This window comes from Geotrypetes seraphini, chromosome 8 (genome assembly GCF_902459505.1).
Source record: "Geotrypetes seraphini chromosome 8, aGeoSer1.1, whole genome shotgun sequence".
Taxonomy (NCBI): domain Eukaryota; kingdom Metazoa; phylum Chordata; class Amphibia; order Gymnophiona; family Dermophiidae; genus Geotrypetes; species Geotrypetes seraphini.
Window position 1 is genome coordinate 156471823 of NC_047091.1, and position 15426 is coordinate 156487248.

General features: G+C 43.0%; 1 protein-coding gene across 3 annotated transcripts in view; it reads left to right on the forward strand.

Annotated features, from left to right (window-relative positions):
• The window catches only part of HPD (4-hydroxyphenylpyruvate dioxygenase), a 76707-nt gene that overhangs the window by 10312 nt on the left and 50969 nt on the right, over positions 1 to 15426 (forward strand). For 2 of the 3 annotated variants that reach the window (XM_033956024.1, XM_033956025.1), the window contains exons 1-3: positions 12636 to 12668; positions 12906 to 12932; positions 14697 to 14759. In XM_033956024.1, the coding sequence (XP_033811915.1) occupies positions 12666 to 12668; positions 12906 to 12932; positions 14697 to 14759 (93 nt within the window). In that variant the 5' untranslated portion in view covers positions 12636 to 12665. Of the gene's footprint in view, positions 1 to 10947; positions 11059 to 12635; positions 12669 to 12905; positions 12933 to 14696; positions 14760 to 15426 lie in introns of those variants that run through there. The other variant, XM_033956026.1, reaches the window with a different exon arrangement.

A 15426-nucleotide genomic window follows, 5' to 3' on the forward strand; every position in this document is an offset into this window, starting at 1 on the left:
TCATAGATATAAGGTAAAAATAAAAGAGGGAACAGACTCCTGAGGGAGAGGACTTCAGCTGTGTTTAATAGCGGATCAACTGAATGCCTAAAATATGTTATAGTGGAATAACACAGTGACAGAATTTGTCACCATCCCCGTCCCCACAGATAACCACAGGAAACAACCAGGGAGGATCGTATCCAGAGGACAAACGACTGACTGCACGGATGGTGCAGGGAGATGAACTTCAGATTCCTGAACCATGGAGAGGCGCTGCAAGGACTACAGGGACCAGACGGGCTCCACCTGACCAGAAGGGGTAAGAACGTCTTTGTTTAAGAAGAGAGGGAAGAATCAGATTATGAATGGGCACAACCACTAACCTTCAAGCTTTGCGTTAAAGAATGCTGGTGTAGGACTGAGGTTGAGATAGACACTAAAGAACGTCACGGGATGGTTTCTCGTGGTTATCCATGGGGACAATGACAAATTCTGTCACCGTGTCATTCTCTACAAGTCCCGAGAAAGGCATCTAGTGCTGAAACACAGACCATTTAACATATCCTACCACTATCCGCATTAGAGAGTTGTCATGTATTTATATATAATCAAGATTTGTTCCTACTGTAAAGTTGTGCTTGCTCATCCTGATACCGTAGTATTCCATCCCACTTTGTTTTGTGCTTCATTGACTTCTGGTGTGGGTTATTATTTGGCCCCTCGTCAATTTTGGGATTTAAAAAATAAAATAGCCCATGGTTGTACAGCTGTGCCTGATGTCACAAAATGCTTTAGCTTCTAACTTTGTTCTCTTTTCAGCCAAACTTAGGGGCCCTTTTACTGAAGCGTAGAGCATGTTAAATTGTGTCCATTAGCATGCACTAAGCTTTTTTTTATTATTATTATTCTCAAATAATTACACACAAAGAATTAACTTTGAAAAGAAAATCAGAAACAAATACAATCAATTTTCCATTGAAATGAAACAAAGAAAAATTCTAACTTAATATATAGTCCACAATTAGGAGAACAAAGTAAGAAAATAGGAATCCCTTCCAGGAAAAAGGGTAGATACAAGTAATAATTATAAAGAATAGAGCAGTTAACATCGTCTAATTATTAATAGACATGAGTTATCCTGTACTTTCCTAAGTGGCATCAGAAATCCCTTTTCCTTCTAAGAAAAAACGCAACTGTTCTGGGTCGAAAAAAATATACTTATTTTGTTGATAATTAATAAGACATTTGCAGGGAAACCTCAACTGAAAGGAGGTTCCCAAAGAAAGAACTTTAGATATATAGGGCTCCTTTTACAAAGCCGCGCTAGGGCCTTAATGCACGGAATAGCGCGCGCTAAATTGCCGCATGCGCTAGCCGCTACCACCTCTTTTGGAGCAGGCGGTATATTTCCGGCTAGCGCACGCTATAGCGCGCGCTAATCCGGTGCATGCATTAAAACCGCTAGTGCGGCTTTGTAAAAGGAGCCCATAGTGTAGAAATTCCTTCCTTCGGATTTGGATCCATCTTGAAACATCCGGAAAAATATAGACTTTTTCACCCAAATAGAAAATCTGCTTTAAATTAAAATATAGGGCTCCTTTTACTAAGGTGCGCTAGCGTTTTTAGCGCATGCAGGGAATTACCGCGCGCTACACTTCTAGAACTAACGCCAGGTTAAGGTTTGGCGCGTGGGGCAATGTAGCGTGAGCTATTCCACACATTAAAGCCCTAACGCGGCGTAGTAAAAGGAGCCCATAGTTTCAAAATCATGTCCTTATCTTAAAGGAAGACGAAGGATACTTTCAAAGTAGCTCGACCCAGAATTTCAATTTCAGAAGATTCCAGTACCTCTGAGATTCCTAACTGTGCTTGTTCTTCCTCTTCTCTCTTTTCCAAAAAGGGTTCGTTTTATGAAATAGAGCTTTTGAATTGGGGGAATAGTTGTCTGTGAAATTTTCAAGGTGGAGATAAGTACATAAGTACATAAGTAGTCGCCTCCGCCGGGGCAGACCAGAGGTCCATCCAGCCCAGCGGTCCGCTCACGCGGCGGCCCATCAGGCATATTGCCTGGTCAGCGGTCCCTGACTAATTTTATTGCCTACCTCTACAGTTATCTCTAAACCTTCCACTGCTCTTATCTGTACCCCTCAATCCCTTTGTCTTCCAGGAACCTATCCAGGTCATCCTTGAAACCCTGTACTGTGCTATTCCTTATCACGGCCTCCGGAAGGGTGTTCCATGTGTCCACCACCCTCTGTGTGAAAAAGTACTTCCTTGTGTTTGTTTTAAACCTGTCCCCCTTCAATTTCATCGAGTGACCCCTTGTTCTTGTGGTTTCTTTCAAATTGAAAAATCTGTCTTTGTCAACCTTTTCGATGCCCCTCAGGATCTTGAAGGTCTCTATCATATCTCCTCTGAGTCTCCGCTTTTCCAGGGAGAACAGCCCCAGCTTCTTCAGTCTGTCAGTGTATGTAAGGTTTTCCATACCCTTAATCAGTTTAGTTGCTCTTCTCTGGACTCCCTCAAGCATTGCCATGTCCTTTTTGAGGTATGGTGACCAGTACTGTACACAGTATTCCAGATGCGGGCGCACCATAGCCCGGTACAGTGGCAGGATGACTTCCTTCGTTCTGGTCGAGATACCCTTCTTAATGATACCTAACATTTGGTTTGCTTTCCTGGAGGCTGTGGCGCATTGTGCCGACGCCTTCAATGTCGTGTCTACCATCACTCCCAAGTCTCTTTCCAGATTACTGACCCCTAGCATTGATCCCCCCATTTTGTAAGTGAACATCGGGTTCCTTCTCCCTATATGCATGACCTTGCATTTCCCTACATTGAAGCTCATTTGCCACTTTTTCGCCCATTCTTCCAATGTCGTAAGATCCCTTTGGAGATTTTCGCAGTCAACCGTGGTTTCAACCTTGCTGAATAGTTTGGTGTCATCTGCAAATTTGATGACCTCGCATTTTGTTCCCGCCTCCAGGTCGTCAATGAATATGTTAAACAGGAGCGGTCCCAGCACCGATCCTTGAGGAACCCCGCTCGTGACCCCTTGCCAGTCCGAGTAATGGCCCTTTACACCAACCCTCTGCTTCCTGTCTGCCAGCCAGTTTTTGATCCATCGGTGGACCTCCCCGTGTACCCCATGGTTCCATAGCTTCCTGAGCAACCGCTCATGTGGTACCTTATCGAAGGCTTTCTGGAAGTCTAGGTAAATTATGTCTATGGGTTCTCCTTTGTCCACCTGGTTGTTTACCCCCCTCAAAGAAGTACAACAGGTTTGTGAGGCACGACCTACCCTTGCAGAACCCATGCTGGCTCGACCTTAGCTGTCCATTTTTTTCGATATGGTCACAGATGCTGTCCTTAATCAGTGCCTCCATCATCTTTCCCGGGACCGATGTGAGGCTTACCGGCCTATAGTTTCCCGGGTCGCCCCTCGAACCCTTCTTGAAGATGGGCGTGACATTAGCTATTTTCCAGTCCTCCGGGATCTCTCCAGTTTTTAGGGATAGGTTGCATATTTGCTGGAGTGTCTCTGCTATTTCATTCCTTAATTCCTTGAGCACCCTTGGGTGAATGCTATCCGGACCTGGCGACTTGTCGCTCTTTAGCTTGTCTATCTGCCTGAGGACATCCTCCTGGCTCACCTCTAATTTGACCAGCTTGTTATCTTGATCTCCATTTTCTATTTCCTCTGGTTCCGGAATGTTGGATGTGTCCTCCCTCGTGAAGACCGACGTAAAGAAGTCATTTAACTTGTCAGCTATTTCTTTTTCCTCCCTCACTACTCCCTTTCTATCCCCATCATCCAAGGGCCCCACTTCCTCCCTCGCTGGTTGCTTCCCCTTTACGTACCTGAAGAATGATTTGAAATTTTTTGCCTCTCCCGCTAGTCTCTCTTCATATTCCCTCTTTGCTCTCCTAACCACTCGGTGGCACTCCTTCTGGCTTTCCTTGTGTTCCTTTTGGTTGGCCTGCGTTTGATCCTGTTTCCATTTTTTGAACGATGCTTTCTTGTTACTGATCGCCTTTTTTACAGCTGCCGTTATCCATGCTGGGTTCTTTATTCGATTTTTCTTGCACTCTTTTCTGAACCTGGGGACGTACAGGTTCTGTGCTTCGTGCACCGTACGCTTGAGCAGGGTCCAGGCGCTTTCTACGGACTCTACCTTCCTTGTGCTGCCGTTGAGTTTCTTCCCCACCATTTTCCTCATTGCATCATAATTCCCTTTTCTGAAGTTGAGCGCTGTTGTTGTGGTTCTTTTCACCCTGGATGATCCCAGTTCTAGTCTGCACTGGATCATGTTGTGATCGCTGTTTCCCAGTGGGTCTAATACCGCTACTTCCTTTGCAGGTCCCTCCAGTCCACTGAAGATTAGATCAAGAGTAGCTTCTCCTCGTGTAGGTTCCATGACCAGCTGTTCCAGGAAGCAGTCCCTCGTGGCTTCCAGGAATTTGGTCTCTCTCTCGCAACTTGAGTGCCCGATACTCCAGTCTATCCCAGGGTAGTTGAAGTCTCCCATCACCACCACACTTCCATTCTTGCATACCTGCCGCAGTTCCGTCTCCAGGTCCCGGTCGATTTCTTCCGATTGGCCAGGCGGACGATAGTATAGACCCAATTTGATGTCTGCTCCAGATCCTCCTGGTAGCTTAACCCATATTGATTTCAAGCCTTCCGACCTTACTGCTGTTTCCATTTTGGTTGAGGGTATGGAGTCTTTTATGTATAGCGCTATTCCTCCACCCTTCTTGTGTGTCCTGTCTCTCCTGTAAAGTTTGTACCCTGGTATGACCACATCCCATTTATTATCATCAGCCCACCACGTTTCTGTGATTCCAATTATGTCCAGGGCTTTTTGACTGGCTATAATTTCCAGCTCTCCCATTTTGGCCCTGAGGCTCCTCGCATTTGTGTAGAGGCAATATAGGTCCTGATTTGTCGTCCGCCCTGCTGTTTTCTTTCCATGGCTCGGCGCTCCCACCTGGCTTGCCTTTACTCGGTCATCCACCTCCCGTGGCGTGTCCGTTTTGCCCCCATCCAGTATCTCCTTTTTTGGATGGTCCTCTTGCTCCCATTGTTCTCTTTCAACCATGCCTGTTAGGCTCGTTTGTGCACTGGGCCCCTGCATTGCATCTGTGGGCCTTTTTTCTGAAGATTTCCACTCAACCCTTTTGTTTAAAAGTTCCCTCCCAGTCCCTTTGTCCAAAAAGTCCCTCTCAGCCCCTTTGTCCAAGAGTTCCCACTCGGTCCCTTTGTCCAAAAGTGTCTCCTCAGTCCCTTTGTACAAAAAGTCCCTCTCAGCCCCTTTGTCCAAGAGTTCCCACTCGGTCCCTTTGCCCAAAAGTGTCCCCTCAGTCCCTTTATCCAAGAAGCCTCTCATAGTCCCTTTGCCCAAGAATTTTCTCTCAGTCCCAGATCAAAAAGATTTTTAAAGATCTCTCTCGAGGTCATAAATTTAGGTATAGGAAAATTCAATAACCTTAAATTCAGGCTCCTAGTTTGATTTTCAAGCTTTTCAGTTTTTCATAGATAAAAAGTTTAATCTGTAACTTGTTGTTTATTAAAGGTTTTGACTTCCGAAATAGTCTGTTCAGTCACCTCTATTTTCTGGTTTTGTTGTTGAACCTGAGTTTCAAGTTGATTAATTTTTAATTTTTAATGTAAGCCCAAGTGTTAGTGAAATAACATTGGTACATACCAAATGTAGGTTTTCTATTGCTGAACAAAGAGAGTCTAGGGTTACCACTGGCGGTTTGAGAAGCGGCTTGAGTTGGGTTGACTGGACAGGTCTTGTTCCGGCCGCAGAACTCTATCGCGTTCCATGTCTCCTCCCGACTCACCACCGTTCTCCATCGGTGCTCTTCCCTTACTCGGCTTCAACAGGATCGACAACGTTGAAGCTTCCGCCTCCAAACCTGCAAGCTTGAACAGGATCGACAACGTTGAAGCTTCCGCCTCTAAACCTGCAAGCTGCCACAGGCTCTCCCTCCCCTCCATTCCCAGGGGGCCCTCTAATCGGAGGTTCATCGCAGCTGCGTTTCCAGGCACAAGGGGAGGGTCAGGCCCAGCAGGGCTCAGCGAAAATTAGCTGTCTAAGCTGAGCCTTTCCTGTGGCTCTGCAGCAGATATGCCCAAGACCGAGGGGACTGTAAAAGAAGTTATTACAGTCTGGCATGGTGTGGATTTAGCAGACAGAGGTAGAGGGGTGATCTTCTGCCTTCCCCTTCTTTTCGGCATCTAAAAAAAAGGTAATCGTGGCTAGATGGGAAATTGTAGGACTCGCCGAAACAGGAGCTCACAAACGCACGTTCTGCTCTGTCGCCATCTTAGTTTGTTCTCAGCATGCACTAAGCTTAAGTAAAACGCAGAGCTGCTAAGGGAGCCAGTTTTTTTAAGGCATGCTCCCATCCCGCCCCGCTCTGACCAGCTCCGCCAATAGCTCCGTCCCTGGCACAACACAATTTGTGGCCCGTGGCATCAGCAATTGCTTCTCTTTCCAGTCTTCCCCCTGGACCTGGGTAACTTGGCAGCTCTGAATTCTCCCCTGCTTCTGTCTTTTTGGCTCCTAAACTTCTGAGCTGGGTGAAACAAGAGTACAAATTTAGGAATGCAGCCCTAGTAAATTATCAAAGAGTGCAATTTAGGAGACCAACTCTCAAAGGTAGGGGACTAAAGCATTTTGAATGTCAGCCTTTTAGGGTTCCTTTTACTAAGGTGCGCTAGCATTTTTAGCGCACGCAGGAAATTACCGTGCACTACGCTTCTAGAACTAACGCCAGCTCAATACTGGCGTTAAGGTCTAGCGCATGCGGCAATGTAGCGCGCACTAAAGCCCTAGCGCTCCTTAGTAAAAGGAGTCCTTCGTGTCTGAATTTAGGGCCCATGATTGCAGGATTCTGGAAATAATTATCTTTACTTCTCCTCTGATATAGGATTTAAATATCCAGAATTAACAAAAGTGTTAAGCATTTCATACTTTAAGGCGCCTCCCCCGCATTACAGAATAATAGCTAATGCTTTCATTTAAATGGAATTTGCATGGAACCTTTTGTGTCATAAATATTAAAATCCTAAGTAAAGTTTAATTCACAAAGAAGCATGCTAAAATGAGAGTAAAAAATTGTGCTTCAAACCAGGACGTCACTGCTTCCTTGACTTCTTCATCACTTGAAAACCATTGTCCACAGAGAGATTTCTTCAAAACTCAGAACAGGAAATAATCCAAGGAGCCAGGTCAGGATTGTAGTGTGGGTTGATGGTTCAGCTGCTGAAAGCTACATTCTCGGATGGCAGCCTTTGATTGCTGTGACATGTGCACCGGCACATTGTCGTGAAGAAACAGCATGCCTGCTGTGAGTTTTCCTCGTCTTTTCTCCTTGATTGACTCCTGCAAAGCGATCGTTGTGTTGGCGTAACTCCCCAGTTATGCTTGTCTAGTGTGGCTTGAACTCCAAAAGCAAAAGTCCTTTATCATCCCAGAAGACAGTTGCCATGACTTTGCCTGCAGATTTTTTTTGTCTTGAACTTTTTTGGGGGTGCGGGTTGACTTGTGTTTCTACTGCATAGACTCCATTTTGGACTTAGGATATCTGTGATAGACCCAAGTATCATCTCCGGTCACCAAACGATGAAAGAAATTTACTTGGTCTTCACAGAGCATTTCCAGATTCTCCTGACAGCACTGGAGCCTCGTGGCCTTCTGACATGGCGTCAACATTTTTGGATTTTACACTAAGCTTGGACATGCCCAACTTTCAATGAATTATTTTCCAAGTTGTATCTGCCGAGATGCCCATTTCTTCAGCTATTCGGGAAACTTTAATTTATCTGTCTAACAAAATGAAATCCTTGACTTTCTTGCACATTTCTGTAGAAGTTGCTTTCACAGGCCGTCCAGCATTAGGGGCATCTTCAATAGACTCTGTACCCCACTTAAACTGCTTGCTCCAAAATTGTACTTTGTAGGATGATGGGGCAGACTCACTATAAACTGCATTCATGGATCTCATTTGGCTTTTTCGTTTTGTGAGGAATTTTATTGATTCGAACGAGGACTCTCCTGACATCCTGTCTCTTGGAATGTTAGACTCGCACTGAGCCACAACTGTGCATGAATAACCTTGAGATATGTCACAGCATGTACAGACTTGTTTCAACACGCTTGCTACTTTCTTTCATACTCAGGTAGATAAATTATTGGCTTCTAAGGAATTTTTCTTAGAAAGCCACGATAATGATGCTGCCATTGTAAATGCACCGAAGACCATTCAATCTCTATGGGCTTCGGTGCATTTACCACTCCAGTTTGCACTATTCAGCTTGATAAAAGAAGCCCTAAATCTCTGTCTGTCCCTTCAGCTTGTGCTGGATGACTGTCAATTACACCCATATAAATGGAAGAATTTCCTTTTTCCAAGATAATCCACAGTGCCCTTTCCAATACCCCTGCAGCTTTAGCTAGAGTAATTACCAAAGAAAGGATAAATTGGTTCTTACCTGCTATTTTTTTTTCCCCCATTAATCACAACAGATCAATCCAGAAAGTTATGGGTTATGCCCGTCTTATCAGCAGGGGATGATAGAATGTCAGAGCTCTGCCATTTAGGTTACTATGCAGCTGTTTTCAGACAGGATTTTGATAACAAAGCAGTGAAAGAACTTGAAATTTCCTGCCTCTAAGTCAGGCTTGTCCAACCATTTTTTTTACTGGGATCCATATTTTGTAATATTCAGAGGGCCAAAACATGCACCATCGGGTTTTGCTATATGTTTCGTCAAATAGTGGAAAAATACAACAGTGCATTGTCCTCTCCCCAACATTCACCTAGTTTCACTCTTGATCAGGATAATCTCTCTCAACCTTTACCAAGTCTCTCTTGATCATTTAACCCCCCTTCCACAGCCTTCACCCATCCTCTCTCGCTCATGTAACCCCCCCTCCCCCCAAGCCTTCACCCCATTTCTTTCCTTCACCTGGCTTTGGCTGCAGAAGAAATGGGATATTCGTGCTTTCTCATTATGACTTGGCTCTCTGCAAGCTTGAGCCACCAATGCCAGAAGTTCATGGTTTCAAGTCTTGCAAGACTTGATGCCTTGAGATCAACCCAAATTTCCAGCACTATGCAGCTCATGCTTGCAGAGAGCCAAATTGTGGTGGGGATGCAGGAATCCCAGCACCACAAGACTTGCTAAGCTTCCAAGGGTCAGAAAAAGCACTTGGTGGGATGGATCTGAAGGCCCCATTTCTCCAATGTTATGAAGAATGCTTTTTTTAAAAGCTCCTATTTGTTTAGATCCAAGGTATTCCTGCTGAGGTTGTCTGCCTGTGAGTTCTGAATTCCTGCAATTTACACTGCAGACAGCAGAGACAGTTTCTTCTTCGCCTACTGGCAAACATATTTGTCATTCTGCAGAGCCAGTGAGAAATCCAATATTCATTTAGTAATAACAAAATGCCCCAAGATACTCTACTGACAATTTTGGGAAAAATCCCACAAAATCTTACATTTTTTTTTCCAATAACTTTCGCTGTATCTCAGTTTAAAGACTGTTATTTTGTTCTACTATAATCCTAATAAAATTTTGAACTAAAAAAAAAGAGACTACACTTCATCAATAAAAATCAATCAATTAACACAAGGATGAGCTTGCATAAGGATGAAATGAAATGCCTTCTGGTGTCACTGACTGAGTCTCTTTTCCCAAACCAATCAGAACGTGTATTGGAGCAACTCCTTCTCTTCTAACCAATCAACAGAGATCTCACATCCTATTGGTCAATGCCTTTTCACAGGAAACCTTCAGGTCAGCCTTGAGGTTTCAGATTTTCTGAACTCTTTGCAAACAGAGCCTTCCAGGTTTGCTGATGTTAGCTTCTGTGATGTTCTTATTTATTCTTTTCCTTTCATAATCAAGGTGAATTACAGCAAGAAATAATACGTTAGCAATATGTATCAAGTTCAAGTTATTTTATATAGCAAAAATCTAAGCAGTTTATTTAGTAAAAAATTAGGGGAATTGATGAATCCCCCCACCAAAAAAATTATACATCAACAAGACACCTACAAACAAAACATTAAAGAGGAGAAGAGGGATAGGAAAAGTTCCAAAATACAAAGGTAAGGCAGGCAGGAGAATAAAAGAGGGCAATAAAATAAAAATGGTTTCTATAGCAGATTAATTCATTCAGTTTTTTGTACTGTTCTCCCAAGGGAGCTCAGAATGGTTTACATAGATTTATTCAGGTAGTCAAGCAGTTTTCCCTGTCTGTCCTGGTGTAGGGTTGCTAGTCTAAGTCCTGAGAAAAAGACTTGTGGCCCTGCCTTATTTTGCCCCCAGCCCCGCCCAATTCTGCCTATAGCCCTGCCCCATTCTGCTCCCCCCCTCCCCAGCCCCACACAAACCCTGTCTCTTCAGGGCTGTGTCTGGAGGGCATCTGTGCATGCACGGATAAGACACGATTATGTCGCATGCATGCGTGCGTGTGACATCATGTTGCATCCAGGCATGCACAGATGCCCTTCAGACACGGCCCTGAGCTTAATGGTTTTCAAAACCCGGACAAAGTGCCTGGATACCTGGACAGTCCTCTAAAAAAAGGACATGTCCGGGTAAATCCAGACATCTGGTAACCTTATCCCGGTGGGCTCACAATCGATCTAATGTCGCGGGGGCAATTAGGGGATTAAGTGTCTTGCCAAGGGTCACAAGGAGCTTGGTATGAGAAGGTTATCAACTATATGAGGCTAATTAGAAAGGGATATCATTACATTCAGCTGTCTAGACAGAATCCAGTATGAGTGTGTACTCTCTCCCTCACCCCTTTTAATGAGTGTGAGATCTGTCAGCCACATAAGGATATATTTTCTGAGTCTTCGTACTTAGAAGTCTTTTTGCTTGATAAGTCTTGAAATGGAAGATTAGGTTCTTACTTTTGGTAATCTTCTTTCTGTTAGTCCCTGACAAAGTCAATACGAGTGACAGATGCTGCTTCCCAACCCATGAACCGGGTCCCGCAGAAAACCACACACACCCCAGTCTGAGAAATGATTTAAAACGTGGTACAGGTATGAGTACAAAACTTTCTACTGAACTATTGTCGAGTAACTTGTTTAAATGAGTCTGATCCAGAAATCCAATCTCTATAATCTTTTTACAGTGAGCATCAGGTGCTGAATCTTGCAAGGAGATGCAGATATAGGGGCTCCTACTGCATTTTATGGTTTGATTTGTTTATAATTTCCCATTTTGTCAGACTTGTAGTGATGCTTTAAAATATAAAACCAAAATATATGCGGAGGGGCATTTTTGATATGACGTCTAAATACGAGTTTGGACATTTTGTGAAGCACGTCTAAAAATCGGGTAGAGAGCATGGTCATTTTCAAAACCGCAAATGAACCGAAAATGAACTTTCTAGACGTATTCACCATTAGTGCGATTATCTTTTTTGACCATTTTCAAAAATCAAAACATCCAAATGAAAACACACAAAACAAGCTATTTGGACATAGGAGGAGCCAGCATTTTTAACAGACTGGCCACAAAGACATGCCAGCAGAGCAGTGGGGCAACCTAGGGAGCACCCCAGTGACCTTCATATAAGGGGACCCAGGTACACATCTCACCATAACCCCATTACATTGTTTGGGGAGCCTTTTAAAACTCCCCCAAAACCTAAGGAGATGATGTTTGAAAAAAAAAATTTGGACGTCTTACGGTTTCAAAAATGGACGCTCCCCCCCCCACCCCGACAGCTGGACGTCCTGTGGGAAACGTCTAAAGTCAGACTTAGATGTCCCATCAAAAATGACCCCTCCACATTTTTTTTGAGATATGGCAACCAGAACCGTGTGCAATACTCAAGGCGAGGACACATCATGGAGCAATACCAGGGCATTATAATAACCTCGATCCTATTTACCATCCCTTTTCTAATTTCCTAGCATTCTGTTTGCTTTATTTATTTATTATGCCACAGCCTTTAGTAAAGGGGCCTCTAAATATCATTCTCAGCTGCCAGGAAATTCACAGATTATGGACAAAAACATGCTTTGAAGTGCCCAGGTTGTGCAGCAACTGAGGCAGTCTTCTTGGGAAATCTGGATCTCAATCAGAGCTAAGGGATGAAGAGTCCTTGAATGTCAAAAAGCTTGAAAGCAAAGGGTTATGCCACAGGGCACATGTAAGAAGGGAGAGAAGAGGGTGTACATTAGCTTCATATACCCTCACATATACAGTGTACGAGCATGCAGGTGTGTGAAGCTTCACTTGCTCTTTATCAAAACTTAATCAGTGATGTGATCCGGAGGTGACAAATCAATCAGGTTATTTCAAGAATAAGAACAACCTCCCAAGTGTTTTTTCGAATATCCCCACAACCATCATCTGGGCCATGCATAAGAGCTGTAACTCCAATAGCATCTGATTTTTGCTCTGTGTTCTCTATTGAATACAGTTCCCAATTACAAAATTTACATATTTCTGAGACTTTAAACGCCTGGGTCTAGTCTGGATTACTTACAGACCCAGAATAACAATGAGACAGATCCTCAAATTACAAAGGTGATGGGCGTATGGGTAGAGGTGGAGCCGTCTCCAGTTACAGGGTTTAATAGAAATCTCAGATCTAGGGTCTTACAGAGGTGCCAAACTCCCTCTCTCTCACTGTACAATGGTAAGTTTACAAAATGTTCCTCTTTTCAAGGGGTTGTTTTTTTTCAGCCACAATTTCAAGATAACATCTTCAACTGAGTGATGCATACTTTTTATGAGTTTTTTTTTTTTAAATTCCCTACGATGCTTATGCGTAATACATTTAAATTATTCGGTGGAAATTTAATTTCATGCATTATTTTTCCAAGACGGCTGGATGGTAATACTGTATTTTAATACTTTTTAACATGTTTTCTAGACATCTTACACAGACAAAGGAGAAAAGGTAAGTGAAAATTACAGATCTATTCTTTTTTTTTCCCCAGTAAAGCTTTAGCAAACTTTTTTTTAGCAAGGCAGACATGAAGAGAATTATCTAAACTGATAATAGAAGATTGTGCTTGCCTCACTTTACCTAGAAATCTAAATTTAGGCTTGCGCAGGTGATACCCCGGCAACCTCAGCACTGCCAGCACTTCAGTTTTTGTGAGGGCACTTCCTGGTAACTCTGGGCAGTCCTAGTATGCCAATGTACAACTTCCTGGTGGTGCTGGAAGTGGCAACTCAAAGTGCTGCTGCTGTCTGTGGCTTCTTCATTACACTGCACAGCTGACTCAAGGCTCTGGATTTCTTCAACTGGCAGGGTTTAGAGATCCCAACCAGCATAGGCATTTTACACTTTAGTTTTTTTCCTCCTCAATAAAAGGTTGTGTATACAAAAGATTTCTTAATAGAACCCTATCCTTTCAGGCAGGACTTTGGAACAGAAATTTTAGTGGTTTGATCTTAAATTCTTCTTCTTACCATAGTTTTAAGAAGATTGTAAAAAACTTATCTGTTTGTTAAATATGTATAATCTAGATAAGTTAATAATTTCTTAGTGTTATATTTTATATATAGGGCTCCTTTTACGAAGCCGCATTAGCGGTTTAATGCACGTAATAGCGTGCGCTAATTTGCCGGCCGCGCTAGCCGCTAACGCCTCCTCTTGAGCAGGCGGTAGCTTTTCGGCTAGCGCGGGGGTTAGCGCGCGCTACAAAGGTGCATGCAATAAGCCGCTAACGCGGCTTCGTAAAAGGAGCCCATAATGTACTGTTGTTTTGTGGTGTAAATTTGCTGTGTTTTTACAGTTTTTACCTCTTATTGTAAACCGCACTGAACCGTGAGGTATTGTGGTATATAAATAAATTTATTGTTATTATTACAGGGAATAAGAGAGAGCATAGGAACGAGAAAGTAAGGGGAGGTTGAGGCAATGGGGTACCCATTGCCTAGTACCTCTCAATGTTAACTACTGGCCCCTCAAAAATTATTTTTAGCTATGCCACTGATTTATGAGCCATGTCAAATTTTGCTGCTTTGGCTCTATCTGATGAAGTGTTAGTTCTTAAAAACTAGTAGAAACTGTTCATAAGTTTAAGAATAAGTTTAGGTTTAAGTCTGGAGTCATCTGCTGGAGAAGTTATTTACTCAGTAATACAGAGCCGAGATCATTTTTATTTCAAGATGTTAGTGACTACAGTAGACAGGATATTTCAGTGGAAGTATAAAGTTTAGATTCTTGCTGCAGATATTTCTGAATGCAATTATGAAGGTAAAACCCATAGACAATATGACATTGCGATCACTTGTGGAATGCCCTTGGTTGAGATGGTTAAGAACATAAGAATAGCCTTACTGGGTCAGACCAATGGTCCATCTAGCCCAGTATCCCGTCTTCGCGGAGGCCAATCCAAGTCACAAGTTCCTGGCAAAAACCCCAATAGTAGCAGCATTCCATGCTACCGTCCCATATCTGCCTCGACAGGCAGACTATGGACTTTTCCTCCAGGAACTTGTCTAAACCTTTCTTTTTAAAACCAGCTACGTTAACTGCGCTTACCACATCCTCTGGCAAAGCGTTCCAGAGCTTAACTATTCTCTGAGTGAAAAAAATATTTCCTCCTATTGATTTTAAAAGCATTATATAAATAAAGATCATAGGTGTCTGTGTAATATATGTTTTTCTAAACAATGCGGCATTTGAATCTTTCTTCTTCCTACCATTTAGCATGAAAGGGGCAGATTTGTCAGTTTCCATTCTGTTACCTTGTGGGTTGGCAATGCGAAACAGGTAGGTTGCAAGTTTTCTTCCATGTTGGGATTCTACAGGGGTGCATGCATGGATTATTGTTTCGTAACAGAGCTATTTTAATCCAAGGCTTTCTATTGGATACTGAAGGGGGCGAGTCTGTAGTGGAATGCTGACAATCCCACATCTGCATTTAATTATAATCTCATTGCTGCATCTGGTGCTCCTGCTTAGATAAAGGGCTTAGCTGTAACTGTTAAGAGAGTGGAATGCTTTTGACCACTGTGCAATGAATAGACTGCTTACAGTATGAAGGTAAACCCAAAGTTTAAGTTACCAAACATAGCTCCAGTGAGACATTTTCAAGTTTTATCAGGGGAAATTTTGTCAGCGTTTCCCATTCCAGTGCTGGAAGTGCAACTTACTGGTTTGTTTTTCTGTATAACTGGAATGAAACAGCATGAGATAGATTCAGAAGCATCTCATTCATACTCATTAGAGAAGGTAAAATTAGGAATGAATATATACTGTATTGTTGTATCACTAGAACTCTCCTCAGCTTTTGACTTAGTCAGCTCCCCAGCTCCTTCTTCAATGTTTGATGGAACTGGGACTAAGATGCAAACTCCTTGATGGTCCAAATAATTTCTTCATTCTAGAACCTTCACAGTATCTTGGAACTCTTCTAATTATTTTTTCTACCCCTAAA